Here is a 17,968-nt window from a genome sequence, read left to right on the forward strand (position 1 = left end):
GATACGTAAGATATGAACAAGGGAAAGCGAAATTTGTTAAATTTGTATCAAATATGTTTATGGGGTATAAGCGAGAGAGTTAGGTGTTGTAGTCAAACAATTGTAACCTGGGCCTAATATATAAAGGCACCACAGGGTAACCAAAACAGAATAGACAAAATAGGTAGGTTTAAACAGAAGATCGCAAGAGGGACGGACAGGCCACGCATGGCAGGGGCAGCTAGACCAGCCGTGGCAGGTGGTCAGAACCTCGGCAAACTTCGTCTTTTCGTGTATCTTGATTTAATACAACAGGGAGGAACACCCCAGCAATGGCTCCTGAGATGTAGACTTCTGCCAAAACCTGTCATCAAACATAGTTCGCCATCGTCTACTTTCTGCAATGTTCTTGGAAGACCAAGCATTATGAGTCTAACAACTAGTCTTGACTAGTCGCGCGACTAGTCTAGTACTCTCAATCTGATTGTCGGCTAGGTTCTTCGTGTGGACTAGCTCTGTGAGTCGAGAAGTGGAGCGACTAGTCAGCGTGTTTGAGTCGACCAACTGAATTTGAAGGGATAAGTGAGCAGCCCACGGAAGGGAAAAATTGCAACCCTAGCTTTTCAGGCTCCTCCACAACGAGCCGCCTGCCCGCCTCACCTGGGACAAGGCCGCCGCCACCACCCACTGACCCGCCATTGCCGGCGGTGGTGGCCAGGAGCATTCTGCTCCTCTTCCTCTGCTGGATCCGCCCCTACTGTTATGCTCCTCCCCTGGATCCGCCCCTCTGCTGCTATGTTCCTCCTGGATCCGTCGGAGGTGGCAAGCAAGCACTCCTCTGATGTTGTAGCAAGTAATTTCTCCCTTCACTCCTTCCCTTCTTGGGTTTGATTTCTCCCCTGCGGCCCTGGCCATTGGATATTACAATTGGCCCAGCCTCGGGTTCTTCATTCACTTCCCATGCATTCAATTTTTATTGTATGCTGTACGGTACTATACAATGTATGCTACATACTATGCATTAGTAGCTGAGTACTGTAAGTTGAGTACTACAGTACCATGTCGACTAGTCCGGTAGTAGTCTAGAGTAGTCACGATTAGTCTATGAGTCTCAGGGCTCCTTTGATTCAAAGGAATTCCATGGGATTTTTAAAGGGTTAGAACCCTTAGGATTTTTTCCTACATTGGTTGTTTGATTCATAGGATTGAATCCTATAGGAATTTTTCCTATGGAATCATGTGTACTACTCCCTCCGTTCCTAAATATTTGTCTTTCTAGAGATTTCAACAAGTGACTACATAAGAAGCAAAATGAGTGAATCTACACTCTAAAATATGTCTACATACATCCGTATATGATAGTCCATTTGAAATATCTAAAAAGACAAATATTTAGGAACGGAGGGAGTAGATTTCATTGGAAATCTAGCATCCACTCCCACCCCTTTTTTCACTTCCTTTGATTTTCCTATGGCATCAAACACTCTGTGCTAATCCTATGGGATTCAAGTGGGCAATGCTACTTCAATCCTTTATTTTTCCTATTCCTGCGTTTTGAGACGAATCAAAGAGGGCCTCAACCTCGGCTCGACTCGTCAACTCGTAATTCTTGTGGAATACCCAACGTCTATTTCTAACAAAACTTATGTGGGGTTCAGATCTTAAAGTCTATTTCTAGCAAAAACGTATGTCGGGTCAAAATCATAAGTTTAAACATGTCACTTTTTGTGCTACGTGCCTGCTTCAGACCAGAAATCAAGCAAGTGTGGCTAGTTTATAGTTCAGATGTGCGGCTATATATCTAGCAAACAGTTGAACCAATACAAACAACCTTGAGGTAGTATGGAAAAGATAGTTCTAGGCTTGTAGCTTCTACACACTAAAGAATGTTTAGGGAATTTGTACAAAAGCAAATCATAAGTAACAAGCATGCAGTAACTCAGATGAGAGAGGCTGACATGGCAATTTGATATTTGATATTTCCACTAATTGAGCTGTTATAAAATCAAAGTTAATAGAAATACCTATCAAATAAAAAACTGCAAAGTTCTTTACCTTCTCCACTTGCCACAGATTACTGGCTTGTTAGGATCTCCTGTGCTCAAGACCTCACGGCATTGTACCCAATTACCAGTTGAACTTGAAGATTTGTTGTGATTATTCTTTGAACAGAACTACGCAAGCAAGAAACCAGCTTAAGAAACTGTATGTGGGAATTACTACTAACTCAAAAATAGAAATCTTACATTCAGTTTCATGAGTTCAGCAGGATCAAATTCAGAGGGCGCTGTGAAATAACCATCGCTACTACACAAAACGAAGTAGAATAAATTGTTTAAAAAACGAAGCATAATAAACATGAAACAAGAGCATTAAGAATATAAGCAAAACTAAACAGGAACCACTCATACCACAAGATAACACATTATGAGTTCAAATTTATTTGTTGGACTACACCAACACTAAGGGCTCCTTTGATTCAAAGGAATTCCATGGGAATTTTAAAGGGTTAAGCAATGTGAAATGTCATAGCTATAAAGCCCATATAAGTGAAGGAAGTATAGAAATTATCAGATTATTTTCAGTTGTCAGTCACTTACACAGAGAAGTACATATAAATAACTAGAACCTGGTAGATCCATAACCACAAAAAACTAATCAAAGGCAATGTAGCATGTGTGAAATTAAAACAAAATCTATGAATCATGAAAAATGATGTATTTCATTCTGCTACCACTTAACATGACATCATTATAATCTATGACCGAGTAGGAACAAAATTTTGCACAAAAGGGGGAAAAAACAGCACTACTAGAGTAGAACCCTTAGGATTTTTTCCTACATTGGTCGCTTGATTCATAGGATTGAATCCTATAGGAATTTTTCCTATGGAATCATGTGTACTTGATTTCGTTGGAAATCTAGCATCCACTCCCACCCCTTTTTTCACTACTTTTGATTTTCCTATGGCATCAAACACTCTGTGCTAATCCTATGGGATTCAAGTGGGCAATGCCACTTCAATCCTTTATATTTCCTATTCCTGCGTTTTGAGAATCCTACGGATCAAAGAGGGCCTAAAGCATTGAATAAATTAGATACTAGTTCGGAACTAGGGTATACGGTACCATAAGTTTGCAACAGAGAAGCCATCTGATTGCACTATATTCCAACCAGCCAGTCATGAGTGCAGGCAACTTTGTTCTCAAACCTTTAGTTTTATTTTGGACTTTCAAAATTTACTATTTTCCTGACATGTATAGGTCTTCCATATCTTCTATGATATTTTAAGTTCCTATTACTTGACTGATCAATAACAATACAAACATAAATATTACTGGTAAATATTTTTAAAATATCAAACTTTGCAATGAAAACAGAATCAGCGTTCAAGATTAAAAGCACAAAACACCTCTTGTCCAATGGCAAGTAGCAGCCTAATACCACTACCAACAACAATAATGACCACAACAAAGCCTTTCAGTCCCAAACAAGTTGGGGTAGGCTAGAGTTGAAACCCATAAGATCTGAAAACCAAGTCATGGTTCTGGCACGTTGATAGCTAACATCCACACACCTATGTCCATGGCTAGTTCTTTGGTGATATTCAAGTCCTTCAGATCTCTCTTACGGACCCTCCCATGTCAAGTTTGGTCTACCCCGACCTCTCTTGACATTATTAGTGCGCTTCATCTGTTCGCTAAGCATTGGCGCTTCTGGATACCTGTGTTGTATATGCCCAAACCATCTCAGACGATATTGGACAAAATTCTCTTCAATCTGAGATACCCCAACTCTATCACGCATATCATCATTCTGGACCCAATCCTTTCTTGTGTGGCCACATATCCATCTCAGTGTGTGCATCTCTGCTACACCCAACTGTTGGACATGTTGCCATTTTAGTTGGCCAACATTCTATGCCATGCAACATCATAGGTCGAATCGCCATCCTACCTAGCCTTTAGCTTTTGTGGCACTATCTTGTCACAGGGAACACAAGAAACTTGGCACCACTTCAGCAATCAGGCTTTGATTCGATGGCTCACATCTTCAGCGATATCACCATCCTTCTGCACCATTGACCCCAAATATCGAAAGGTATCCTTCTGAGGTACCACCTGCCCACCAAGGCTAACCTCCTTCTCCTCGTGCCTAGTAATACTGAAACCACACCTTGTGTACTCAGTTTTAGTTCTACTAAACCTAAAATCTTTTGATTCCAAAGTTTGTCTCGGCAGCTCTAACTTTCTATTAAACTCCGTCTGACTATCATCGACTAGCACCACATCATCCGCAAAGAGCACACGCCATTGGATGTCTCCTTGTATATCCCTTGTGACCTCATACATCACCAAAGCAGAAAAGACAAGGGCTCAAAGTTGACCCTTGGTGCAGTTCTATTTTAATTGCAAGTCATTAATGTCGCCATCATTTGTTCGAACACTTGTCACGACATTATCATACATGTCTTTGATGAGGATAATGTATTTCGTTGGGACTTTGTGTATCTCCAAGGCCCACCACATGACATTCTGCGGCATATTATCGTAGGCCTTTTCCAAGTCAATGAACACCATGTGCAGGTCCTTCTTTTGTTCCATGTATCTCTCCATAAGTTGTTGTACCAAGAAAATGGCTTCCATCGCCGACCTCCCAAGCATGAAACCAAAATGATGTTTGGTCACACGTGTCATTCTTCTTATGGGTGCTCAATGAGTCTCTCCCATGGCTTCATTGTATGGCTCATCAGCTTAATTCCACGGTATTTGTACAACTTTGAACAACCCCATTGTTCTTGAAGATTCTTGAAGATTGGTACAAATAATATACTCCGCCTTCATTCTTCGAACATCTTGTCTCACCAAAATGAGATTGAAAAGCTTAGTTAGCCATAATATCGATATGTCTCCCAGGCCTCTCCACACCTCAATGGGGGATCTTGACCATCGTATAGATGTCCCTTTTGCCTTTCTTCGTGTTTAAACGTTGGTAGAGGGTCCTCGTACGCCCAATCCCTAGCTTCACTCACAACTCACTTCGTGGTCTTCTTTGCCACCTTGTACTCTCTATGTTGTCTGCACTCATATCCAAGTGTGGGCATTTGAATCAACCTTTCTTTTCCTTAATAGCCTTCTGGACAGCATCGTTCCACCACCAGGTATTTAGCTTTGCTTCTACTTTCCCTTCCTCTTAAGCCACCTTCCAAACGCAAGTCGCTACCTCTCTCTCTCTCCCTCTCTCTCCCTCTGTCCCCCTCTCTCCCTCTCTCTCCCTCTCTCTCCCTTTCTCTCCCTCTCTCTCCCTCTCTCTCTCTCTCTCCCTCTCTCCCTCTCTCCAAGTATCACCTTACAATCTAGGCAAGCACGCATGTCTTCTCTTCTCGAGAGGATGGAATCAATCTGGCTAGATCGTTGATCACTACTAAAAGTCACTAGATCAGATTCTCTCTTTCTGAATGTGTTAGCTACGATCATGTCATAGGCTAAAGCAAAGCTTAAGACATCCTCTCCTTGATTCTTGCTGCCATAACCAAAGCCATCATGCACCCTTCAAAACATGTGTTAACATACCGACGTGGCCAATGAGGTCTCCTCTTATGAAGAGCTTGTCGCCAATAGGTACACTCCTAACCATGTCCAGGCTTCCTAGAACTCCCTATTGATGCTCTCAGTGTGGCCTATTTGCGGGGCATACACGCTGGTAGCACTGAGAACTAAGTCCCCAACAACCAGCTTGACTAGGATATTCCAGTCCCCAACGATGTTCTTCTGAGTTTAGAATTTAGAATACACTTGGGCACATGCACAATTTAAAAAGTTTGATTAGTATCTAAGATGATGATTTAGCTATGAATTTGAACCAAGGATTAGGAAGAGCATATCTTATAAAGATTATGGTGAATGCAAAAAAAAAAATAGTCATTTAATTAGCTATCTTCAGAAATTTATGTTTACTCCACCAAAATTACATGGTACTATTCCTATAACTAATGCAAATGTGTTTTCTCATAGTTAACCAATGCAAATGTTATTCCTAACTAATGCAAATGTGTTTTCTCAGAGTTAACCAATGTGAATGTGTTTTCTCAGAGTTAACCAATGCAAATGTTAGAACTACAAGCAATTGTGTCAACACACCTGGAAATGGGACCAGACCATTCTGGCACTTCAGCTTGGAAATCTCCACCAAGTCGAACCCCAGTAACGTATGATTCAGCATCTTTGAACATGTACTCTATATGACTCATGCCATGAGGCCTTTGGTCCATATTCCCAGAAGACCTGACCTTGCCCTCTAACAGTTGACCATAAAGACTCTTAGGTTTCTTCTTCAAGCATGGCTGACAATACCATTCACCAGCTGGTACCACCTTAATACAAGGGATGCAACAAGGCAAATGGAATGCTGCTTCACAAGAATCACATATAAGCATCTTTAGTGGAACATCCAAGCTTCCACAAGTATTGCATGTCACCAAGTGGTTGGCATTACAATCAGTGGATTCCTCTGAAATGATTCTAGTTTGTGACTCAGTTATGAGTCCATCTTTCCTCAGTATAGCAATGCATAGATCCCTTGCTGATGTGAGCTCTGTTATCGATTCTGTAGGGCGTATATTTGATGAGGACCGTACAGAAGCATCCTTTTTGTCTAGTATAACGGAAGATGGTGGCATACTTGACACTGAACATCTTTTGTTCACACCAGAATTTGGCTCCAATGAAACTCCAGCAGGCTCTTCAAGCTCTACGACAGGGTCTATCTTACCTGCCGTCAAATTTGAAAATACTGGATATGAGGGATTCATAACAAGGAGCAGTAGTGAAGAGTGATCTTCAGAGGTAGTGCAACTTTGAATTGTCAGTTCTTTGACTTCTTCATCTGCTACAAGGGAATTTGAATCTTTATCCATCTTTCTCCTTTTATAAACATTGCCATCCTTATTTTCTGCAGATATTGAGCACATTCTGTTATAGCCAGTTAACTAACATAACTTGCGGACAAGAAGGGTGTTCTGTTAAGGATAGACTGCACTCACCATTTTCATGCAAAGATAGTTCTCTGTGACTATTTGAAGGGCACTCACTCCATTTTGGAGTCATCTGTTAACCAAATACAACCATATGCAGCATAAATTTGGATGTCAAATATATCTACACTGGAATTAAGAAGAAAATTCATACTTAAGTAGCCATATATAAGAAGTCATGAGATTATACCGGTCTACTGCAGGTATACTTAAAAAGCCGACCCTCAAACCTAATGTAGTCCAATCCTCCGATTCCAGTGAATAGCCTGGATCATGAATTAATAAACATTCAAATAACAACTGGTGAGGTCACAACTCTATGTAAATGAGGTCCAGAAAGTCAGAACTACATCTAATAAGATCGAACTTAACTAGCAAATCTGTGGGGCATGCAGATAGGTCCCTCCGATCCATTTTTCTGGTCTCATCTCCAAATTTTGGTTATTTCAATTTCTAAGCCCACCACTATTAGTTCCCTCCTTGCCTGTGCAGCCATCCTCTCCGTTGGTCCTTGATGATTTGGTTTCTCACCAACTAATGCTAAGTGCACATGCAGACATGCATGTATGGTTTCTCACTAATTAATGTGGAACTAAGGAAAAAAGAGGAATTTTACGGGTAAATATTCACATCTATTGGTCTAGGTTTTTTTAGAACCTCTACGCTGGAAGATATTATAGGATGGGGCTAATAAAATGAATAAGAGGGAGGATGATATATGGTTGGGTAGATGCGGATTACCACCGTCGCTGTTCCTCCTTCCAACAGAAAACCATGCAAGCATATAGTGTTACATGCTACTGATTTTTTTTCCGCAAAATACGCACGGTGTGTATCATTCCATTTATAGAGGGGTGAGAAATTACAGTGTGGGCAACCTCCTAGCCACATACACAGAGGCATGGAGGAAGTTGCACAGGAGCAGAAGACGAAGAGGGGTTGCTCAGCCCCGATAGCATACATGTCTACGTTACAGGGATCAGATTATTCAGGCCCTTGGCACCTGCCTTCGCCCACGTGAGTGCTTCGTCCTGGATAGTGTACCAGGTTCGGGAGGAACAGTTGTCGGTTATCAAAGGTGCAGGCATTGCGATGTTTCCAGATAGAGCAAGTGCAGAGAGCGATGATCAAGGTTAGACCTTTGCAGAGGCCCGGAGGGCATGATTTTGTCGCCGATGCCCACCAGTTAAGGAAGCACTTGGAGCCGTCCGGTGAAGTAGTGGTCAGGCCGCACCACGCCAGGATTTGATGCCTTGGCAGGAGATCACGCAACCCACGAGGAGGCGGTGCATGGTTTTGGGCTCTTGATCGCAGAGCATGCAGCATGAAGAGTGAGGGAGGCCTCGGCGACCTCGGCGAGCCAAGTCCTCAGCTGTCCAACATTTGTCCTGTTCGGCAAGCCATAAGAAGAATTTGACACTCGTCGTGCCCAGCTTTTCCAAGTTAGCCACCAATGTGGATCAGGGATGGAGCCATTGAACAGCGCAAGGTGGCACGATCTGGCAGTGTAGACTCCATTGTCAGTCCAGCGCCAATGAATGGTATCCGACACAGATGAAAGAGTGACATTCTGCAGGCACCGCTACACATCGAGGGCGATCCCAGTGCGTAGAAGATCACGGACGTCAAGGCCTCCAAGAGCGAGAGGGAGGCACACACTAGGCCAAGTGACGAAGCAATTGCCGGCACTAGCCTCCTTCCGGTCATGCCAAAGGAAGTCCCTAATAATGCGAGTCACCTTCTTCAGGCTCGCCAAACGGCTCCAGTGGTGGGGGACCTTGAAGAGGAGTTGGATGGGCTCATCGCCGGCCAGACGGCTCTAGGGGTGGAGGATGAGGCGGAAACACGGCGAGCGAACGTTATCGGCCGCAACCATGGTGAGCAGCACACGCGGGAGGGAGACCTCGGCCGCCACAATATCCGAAAAGCGTGGGAGGAAGCATAACACTCTCGAAAGGCGAAGACAAGGGTGGCCGGACATGGTTGTGACTGTGCGACGGGACGAGAGTGCCTTGGAGGTGGACACGAACAAACGAGGCAAGATGGAAGATCCTGACTACGGCGGTCCAAGGGGTGAGGGAGGCACGGACTCAGACCCAGGGGCATGGGGCTGCTGGGTCCTACCCCGGATGTAGTGGCGTGGGCGGGTCCGCACTAGACGCAGATGACCCGGATGAATGCGAGCATGGGCGCTTGGCCCGCGTGGAAGCGCTAGGAGGAGGTGCGTGGGAGCATGCAGGCCCGGGCAATATGAACATAGAAGCAGCAGCGCTTGCAACGCACATCATGCCCGCACTCAACCCGAGGATGGCAGGGAAGGAGCGGCAGAGCGCTGCGCTCCAAGCTAGCAATGAGGTAGCACTCACAGGTCGTCGTGGCTGGCAGTTGCGCACCATCTCCCAAGGGGGGTGTGGGCTCCTCATGCGGCGGAAACCAATGGATCTCGAAGCGAAGGCCGCGGCGAGGGGCCACGGTGTGAGAATCTGGCTCGGGAGACGTGAGATCCTCTCTGCATAGGACCTCGCAAACGACAGACCACGGAGGCCGCCAGAGCCAGCAAAGGAAGGGCTGGACTCCATCCAGCTGGCCTCGCGGGGTCGACCTCCACCGGAAGCGGTTGGGGAGGCTAGGATTTTTCATGTATCTGGTATCATCGTTTTTGCCCGCTCCAGATGTAATGGTTGACCAACTATTATTACTGTTTCTACGATGGTAAGTCAATATTATCTGCAATTGGTAAGAAGTAACACACACAAATTTGGCATGGATGCTACTCAACATCAGGCAATAGAGTGGCGGTCTAGCAACGGTAGCCAGCGATAAGAGAGTCAGGCTAAAGTGGGGCTCTTGCGTTTGCTTTATTTATAAAGCGGGGCGAAAGCTTTTTTGGGTAAGTGGGGCTCTTGCACTGGTGGATTAGGTCAACTAATTGAGTTCAACTACTAACCTTATGGGCTCAGGAATGGTAAATATAACGTCCTGATGTATTAGACTCATTTCACCCTTCAATTCTAGTCATGCATCTCTGAGAGTAATGGCATAAAGTAGCTATGTAACCCAGCAACCAAGCACACACAAGAGGGAGGCACAAGTAAAGCAAAACCTATATTTTTGCCCCAATTCTTATCTATATTTCTACCTCCAATCATCGAACTCCCATCGGAAACACGGTGGTTGCCACTCATCAGAGACGTAGCAGTAGGTCCATCACAAAATTCACAAAATGCTCCAGGTATGGTGCAAAGACAACATCATTATTTGAAAAATCGGGACAACAAATAATCCCAGATGTAGCAACAAACTAATCTCACACCGTTAATAAAGTATTTACCTGGAATAAATCCCTAGTCTGACATTGGAATAAATTAAAGTGCAGCATGAAGGTAGGGCAAGAACAACATGTTTGGATAAAACATGGTAGGGATAGGCCAGAGGGTAAAGAGGGATACTACGACTCTAGGAGGGCAAAGGATTCTGGGAGAAGTCGCTTACTCCAGAAACATAAAATGTGTTAGACTAGCCATAGTGGAGACTAAACATAAAATATGTTACTACCTCTATAGTGGGGAGTAACATATGTGTGGTGTCATGCAACACTTCATTTATTATGTTGTAGACTCATCTTGTCTTCGTATGTGTGATGTTACTCAATTTGTCTCTCTCCTCATTAATTAGCTGCCACATCATCTATTTTACATAGATATGTGTGATGTTACCACTCATGTTACTCCCACTGTGGGTAGTCTTAATGCTAACCATGATTTCATCTTTTGCAGCCTACCACAAACTTACATCATACCTGATATGGCACTAAAACTCACAAAGCTGTCCATACATGATTAAAATAAAATCACCAGGGTACGTCTAGAAGATTGGGCCAAATAAATCTGAAAAGGAACAGTAACAGCTGCAATAGATTGCGCCATTCAATCATTGCAAAAATGAAACAATAACAAACTTGAAATAACATTTATGATTGTGCTTTTCTGGTCCACAGTTTCTTGGGCTAGAAGTTCCATGAATATAAAAGAACATGTCCAATTAGTTTTGATGTAAACTTGACACAATTATTATCCTATAGAGTGACATGGTATATTGTCCAATTTTCTTCTGTTTGGCAACTATAATTAAGATACCACTTATGACTGCACGTGACTGAAGTAATCAGGACGAAATAACGAGTTGCCTGCCATACGCACAGTTATATTTAACTTCTAAATTATTCAATTTAATTTTCTAAGTACGAGCTGTCATTTTTTCTTCACATTCTCGCAGAATACACTGCTACTAAAAAGTTATCAACACTCCCAGATGCCAGGTATTACCCTCAACTAGGGTTATATTAGCCTGAATTGTTGTCCTAGTATTTTCTCTAATTTAGTGTCCTATATGATGAAAATCCAAAGATGGTACGACGCTAAACAAGTTCTCTTTGGTAACATACCCGCAATAGATGTAATCCATAAATTCTTGCCAAAACAGCCTACACTTAGGAAGTTAAAAGGGGCCTGCAAGTGGATGCTACCACCTCTAATTACTGCTGAGGCCTATTACGAGTGCACGCCCTTTCTCCCGTGAACCACCTGCTGAGGGTAGCTGCCTTTCACCCTACCCCGTCGCACCCACCCAACCTAACATTTCAACTCGGGATGCAAATGAGTTGAATTCGAGCGAGTGACACTAGGCTCAGCTCAGCTCATACTAAAATTTGAGCGGGCTCAGAACTCATATTGAGTGGGGCTAAAGGCCGGGCCATAGAAATGGCTTATACTCAGCTAGTAACGATCTCGAGCCAGTTGCGAGCCAACTAAGACGATGAAAATTCTGTAGTCTAAGGCAATTTTTTCAACTAGGTAGACCACATGAACAAACATTTAGTCCAGGGCTTGACCACGTACCATATTAATGCCTAAATTTGCTATCTTCTTAGTTAACCTTCCATGTTTGCTTGCAGACATTAGGAAGAAAAATCACATACACGGCGTAGGGTAATGAAGTATCCTATTTCCTTCTAATATATACCATGATCATTATCCATAGTAATACTATGTCGAGTTGTCAAGCTAAAATCGAGCGAGCTACATAAAACGCTCATACTCAGCTCATTTCCTTTCGATTCGGTCTCGAGTGAAGCCAAAAAATGAGTCAATCTCGAGCGTCTCATGAGCCTCGAGCTTTTCTTGTAGCCCTAATTTCAACGGGTTGTCATTGTCGCCGCCTACCACCCCTCCATCTACATCTTGTAACACTACAAACCTGTCATCAGTGACAGGAAAGCATCCACGCTCTGACAACCAAAAGTTATCAACATACAAATTGTGAATCTCTTGCCGCAGGCTTATCTAACCACTACAGCGCTGCGAGAATGTTCCTTGTTCTCTTCTCCACTTAATTTCTAAGGAAGAACAACGATTCAACTGCCATGAAATGGCTCGTAGCTGCAATCAGGGGCGGACGCAAGTTGAGATGAGTGGGGGCCCAGGACCCCACTCGAGTTCCTGTCGTCCCGGTATAAATGTCTCATGCCAGCCAGCAGGCCCCCAGTCAGGCTAGAGCTGGTGCCCCTACTCCCTTCGGCCGTTCTCCAAAAGCCCATAAAAAAAAAAAAGCAAACCAAATGCATGTTTGTCCTCCAACACAGCGATAAACGCGAGGAGAAGCTGGCTGCTGCTTGCCTCTTCAATCTCTAGGAGATTTAATAGCAAGAAAATTGATTAAACCAAGAAGCGAACCGTCAGCCACCGCCCAACACCTGCTTCGAGGATGGGTTGATCGTGGCTCGGTGGCTGCTCACTCGCTTGTCGGCCGATGCCCGCCCCACCGCCTGGTCGCCGGCCACCGGCAGCCGCGGCGCGACCGCTAGTCTACGTAGGTCCGGTCTGCAGCAGCAGCAACCTCTGCTCAAGTGCCCATCCCCAACCTTTATTCATCTCAATCCCATCCCAACTCCTAAACTGCCGTAGGTAAACAGAAACTCAGGTACTTCTCGATTTGGTTTGCCTGGACCTCTCTGGTCCTTATTTTTCAGTTGATTTCTTTGTGTTTTCTGTCAAATCAAGTGAAAATATGCAATCCCGTCCGTACTAGTACTCTATCAGACTGCAGACATGTACTGTTGGTTCTAACAATAAATTATAGGATTAGTGTGGCACACTAATAGTAGCTTAATTTGTAGGGTTTGGGAATTCTCTATGCAATTCAATCCGGCAAACCATTCTATTAGAAGTACTTGTGTGCTGGCCTGATAGTACTTGTGATAGCATGCTTTCTCTGTGAATTTTTACAATTAGTCCTTCAATTATTTGACAGGGAGGAAGAAAGATAATGGATAAGTATTTGATAAAGAAAGAAAGAGATGACAACACCACCACCAATAGGTCTGCTTTGAGCCCAAGTGGTTTACTTTGTTATTTTGACAAGGAAAAGTTGTTGAAATTAGCTAAGCTTTATCCTGATGATTTTAATCACAAAAATATGGTGACTCTTGAGCGTGAACTTGGTCTCTACATAGATAATATACTCCATGATACATGGATTTCTTGCTTTGGACAAAATGGGTGATTTTGCTAAACGGGCGGTGGATACAAGGAAGCATCTCCCCTATCATTAGTATATAGCCTAATTTTCTTCGTGGAAAGGGACTGCTGGACAAAATTACTGATAAAGTGATTGTTGATAGTTTCCACAAGATGAAAGATCCCTGTGGGAGAAATGAAATGTAATGATCCAATACCTTACACCTCTTGTGTGTTTACCATTTCCATTAGTATTTTAATTGCTAACAATAATATGGGTTTTTTCTTCACAGAAAATGGCATTTATGTTAGGGATAAATATTATCTTTTTTGCAAAATATGAACTATTTGGATTTAAAGTCTTTTTATAAGGTATGTTCAATTTAGTGATAACTTGCTGTGTTATTGTAGGATAAAGTATCTCTTTTTAGAACTTGAATAAAATTATCTTATAACTTGCAAGAAAATATCTATATATAGCATATTTAGACGTTTATAAGCCCGTGTAAAAAAGATCGAGAGTTTTCTATAGCTGGGTCCCCCCCCCCCCCGGTTTTTATCCTGATACCAATACTAATAAACTAACTAATAGAGAGATAGAGGAAGCCATTGGTATCATTGCTCGCAACAAAGTAAAGATTCTCTAAAGCCTAACAATCCATCCAAGCAAGTTAGGGTTCCAGGTTCCTTATAACAGGAAAAGAAACGAACCCCGAGTTTGATGGACCTCCGCTCCACGCCAGTCCAATACCAGTAGAGGGGAGCAGGAGAACCACGACGAAGACGATCAAAGAGTTCCTTCGAAGTGGAAGGAGGCTACAGGCGTATTCGGCGGCGCGTGTGCGAGCGACGCGGGGGGGGGGGGGGGGGGGGGGGGGGGGGGGGGGCTGACCTGCTCGGTGGTTTCGGAGGGAGAGGTCGGTGAGCAGGGAGCGGTGCGTTTGGGCGGAGGGAAGGCGGGGAAGAACCGGCGGGCTTCGCCGCAGCGGCGGGCGGATTATGCGGGGATCGCTTTTCAGCGACAGAAGTCCACATACCCCCCCTGAACTCTCAGATTTCGAGCACATCACCCCCCAACCGTGAAACCGGATTCTTAATCCCCTGGACTGTCCAATACCACACAAATCACCCCGTGATGGCGTTTTGGGTGGTTTGAGACGCCGGTTTTGCAGACGTGGCGGCCACGTTGTTAATAGTTTGTGGACGCGGTCTACTGCACCCCCTCGCCTTGCCTCGAGCGCTCCGCGTTGCCTTTTCACCTCCCGCTCCCCTCTCCTCTGCCTCTGACGAAACGGCGGCGACTGGGGCGACCACGGCGACGCGGGCGATGATCAGCGACATGTGCTGAATAGCTCGACCGGCGGCGACGATCAGGTCTGTGCGCTCAAACTTTGTGCTGAAAATCTTGCTTTTTTGCCCACATTAGGGCCATCATTTGGGGTTTTCAGGGGATTTAATTTGGGGACTAGGGTTTAGTTCAAATTTTTTAGAGAATGGTGGAAGTAGTTATTAGATGGCCTCTTTTTAGGGCCTTCTGTAGTTCAGATCGCTGTGCATATGCTTTTATATGATGAGATGATCTAGGGTTTTGTTGATCTGAAGAAAAAGACAGTTTTTTTTAGAGAAGTTCAGAAAAGTTCAGTACATTAGACTTGTTAGTAATTGACCTATGCTTGTTACTGACTTAGGCTTGTTAATTGTCTCTTGTTTTGTTTAGGGTACAGCCATGGATCCTCTTGACTACCTTTCTGTCAGATTTCACTACAGAGGTGACTTTGAGCATGATGGAAATGATTGGGTTTATGTTGGAGGAAAAACTGGGTTGTCCACAATTGAATTTCCAGAGCTGTCAGTATCTGGGCTGAAGAAGAACCTTCCAGATTTTATTACATGTTCTGATTTAGCCCTACAAAATACTAAACTGCATTGGAAATATCCAGATGGTGACTTGGCAAATGCTTTGCTTGTACTGGATGATCAAAAATCGATGGAGATGATGGCTAAACATGTAACTGATGCTGGTGTTATTGATATATATGTTGTCATTCCTGCTGATGAAAGTCTTGAAGGCATTGATTGGGAGTTTGAATTTGCAGAGCAGTTTCAGGCAGAGCATTGTTATGCAGAGCAAGTTCATGTAGATGAAGGGCGTGCAGAGGAGGTGCAGGCAGAGCAAAGAAATGCAGAGGATGTACAATGTAGGGCCAAAATGCCAGTGTTCAGGGCAGCAAGTTCAGTTTCTGACAGAGGAAAAGGGGTTCCAACTGAGGAGATGCAGTTTTCAGGTGAATCTGACAGTGACAGTGACTATGTTGTGCCTCCTGCAGAGAGCAACAGTTCAGCTGAAGATGAAGAAATCATTGAGTATAGAAAATATGCCAAAGAATTCAAGGAGAAAAGGAGAAAGAAGATGCTAGGGGAGGAAGAAGCACAAGCTTGCAATGTTACTGATGATTTCATTGTACCAGAAACATGTAAGTTGGATGATGATGCAGATGACACCCCCTACTTTGAGAGTGATGATGATCTTTCTTATGATGAGGCTAGTGATGGAGAGGTCAATGCTGTCAGAAGGAGAAAGACCACTCATAAAGTGTATGATGACAGTACAAATAACTCACAGTTTGAAGTTGGGATGGCTTTTACTAACAGCGGAGAATTCAAACAAGCACTAGTGAAATATGGATTAAAGAATTTCCATCACTTGTTATTTCCCAAGGATGAGAAAAGAAGAGTGAGTGCCAAGTGCAGCTGGACTGGATGCCAATGGAGCATTTATGGTTCAATAAATAGCAAGTCTGACTGGTTGTTGGTGCAAAGGTACAACAATGTCCATACATGTGTGCCTAGGAGATATAATAAACTCGTGACTAGTTCTATCATTGCAAAGAAATATTTCAGACAGATCAGAGACAATCCAACATGGAGGGTGGAGAAGATGCAAGAAGCAGTACTAGAAGATTTGCTAGCAGATGTGACCATATCCAAATGCAAGAGGGCGAAGAAACTTGTGATGGAAAAGCTCATAGATTCAACTAATGGTGAATATTCTAGAGTATTTGACTACCACCTTGAGTTAATTAGGAGCAATCCTGGTAGTACTGTTGCAGTTACATTAGACCCTAATGAGCATAATGTGTTTGAAAGGATGTATGTTTGTCTAGATGGTTGCAAGAAGGGGTTTATAGCTGGATGTAGAAGAGTTGTTGGGTTAGATGGTTGTTTTTTGAAGGGTGGTGTGCATGGACAAATATTGTGTGCAATTGGGAGAGATGCCAACAACCAGATGTACCCCATTGCATGGGCAACTGTTGAGGTTGAGAGTTATGATAGTTGGTACTGGTTTCTATCATTTTTTATAAAGCTAGGACACATTCCATTTTTTATAATGATAAATACCTTTCCATCTTGACATGTTGCACTATGATGTCCTCAGGAAAGAATCTTGCACTATGGACATATTCACTCAAAGGACCATTGCACTGTTGATGTTTTGTAGGATCAACCAGCAAAAACAACCAGGAAAAAAGGCAAGAACACACCTCAGCAAGCAGGGCCATGCTCTCAGCCAACAAGTTCACAAGCAGCTCCAAGGGCACAAGCAGCTCCAAGGGCACCAACAAGGGCTCCAGCAGCTACAAGGGTACCAACACCTCCAAGAGCTCCTGCAGCTACAAGGGCACCAAGGCCATTTAGGGCACCAAGGACTTCAAATTCTCAGCCAAGCACATCTTCATCACAAGTTCCAGCTTATGGTGATGGGAGGTTCGAGTGGCTTCTAACAGGAAGGAGGGGATAGTGTGCTTATGCTTACTTATGAGCAGTGGTGATGTGTAGCATCAGTGACAAGCTTGAGCTTTTGTTGATGTAAAACATCATCTTAAATTATGTGTTTTGGTCATGTTAAACCTAGCTCTAGTGGATGATGAATGACAGTGCAAAACTACTGGATTTTGTGCTTTTGGTCATGTTGAACTTTATTCTAATGGATGATGAATGAAAGTGCCAAATGATATGGTCAAATTTATGCAATTCAGACATATATTCAGGTTTCAGACATATATTCAGGTTTATGTGTTTTTATATTTTTATAGTGAGATTGCTGCCAGTTTCAGACATATATTCAGGTTTATGCAATTCGGACAAAATCCATGTACCCCTGTTGCTTTGCAAGTGTTCCCTTTTAGACAAAATTTTAGCTTTGCACGTGTTCACTCATAAACAAAACTGTTGCTCTGCATATGTTCACTTCTGGACAAAATTCAGACAAACAGATACAGTAGTACTAATTTCAGAAAAATATTCAGACTTAGTAACCTCATTGCCGATTCCCGCGCGAAACAGAGGCCTTGGTCAATCCTACCTGGCAAAGCATCTGCCACGTCTGCAAAACCAGCATCTCAAACCACCCAAAACGCCATCAGGGGGTGATTGTGTGGTA

General features: G+C 43.5%; 2 protein-coding genes across 8 annotated transcripts in view; one reads left to right on the forward strand and one right to left on the reverse strand.

Moving 5' to 3' along the window:
* Window positions 1-14,698, reverse strand: part of LOC123097254 (uncharacterized) — a 36,345-nt gene extending 21,647 nt beyond the window's left edge. The window contains exons 1-7 of one of the 5 annotated variants that reach the window (XM_044518958.1): window positions 14,420-14,698; window positions 7,203-7,278; window positions 7,022-7,085; window positions 6,835-6,930; window positions 6,120-6,750; window positions 2,226-2,286; window positions 2,035-2,153 (exon numbers count right to left, since the gene is read on the reverse strand). In XM_044518958.1, coding sequence (XP_044374893.1) covers window positions 2,035-2,153; window positions 2,226-2,286; window positions 6,120-6,750; window positions 6,835-6,930; window positions 7,022-7,085; window positions 7,203-7,278; window positions 14,420-14,562 — 1,190 coding nt within the window. In that variant the 5' untranslated portion in view covers window positions 14,563-14,698. Of the gene's footprint in view, window positions 1-2,034; window positions 2,154-2,225; window positions 2,287-6,119; window positions 6,931-7,021; window positions 7,086-7,202; window positions 7,279-7,384; window positions 14,060-14,238; window positions 14,399-14,419 lie in introns of those variants that run through there. The other 4 variants (XM_044518957.1, XM_044518956.1, XM_044518959.1 and 1 more) reach the window with 4 other exon arrangements.
* Window positions 379-17,576, forward strand: LOC123097253 (uncharacterized). Of its 3 annotated transcripts, none has more exons than XM_044518953.1 (3): window positions 379-832; window positions 15,245-16,863; window positions 17,027-17,576. In XM_044518953.1, the coding sequence occupies exons 2-3, from the start codon at window positions 15,254-15,256 to the stop codon at window positions 17,307-17,309; spliced, it is 1,893 nt and encodes a 630-aa protein (XP_044374888.1). In that variant the 5' UTR covers window positions 379-832; window positions 15,245-15,253; the 3' UTR covers window positions 17,310-17,576. The 3 variants fall into 3 exon arrangements, with proteins under 3 accessions (XP_044374888.1, XP_044374890.1, XP_044374889.1); XM_044518955.1 differs by having other exon boundaries at window positions 15,245-16,843; XM_044518954.1 differs by lacking the exon at window positions 379-832 and adding an exon at window positions 14,760-14,901.
* Window positions 17,577-17,968: the final 392 nt, after the last annotated feature.

This window comes from Triticum aestivum, chromosome 4D (assembly GCF_018294505.1).
Source record: "Triticum aestivum cultivar Chinese Spring chromosome 4D, IWGSC CS RefSeq v2.1, whole genome shotgun sequence".
NCBI classification, from domain to species: domain Eukaryota; kingdom Viridiplantae; phylum Streptophyta; class Magnoliopsida; order Poales; family Poaceae; genus Triticum; species Triticum aestivum.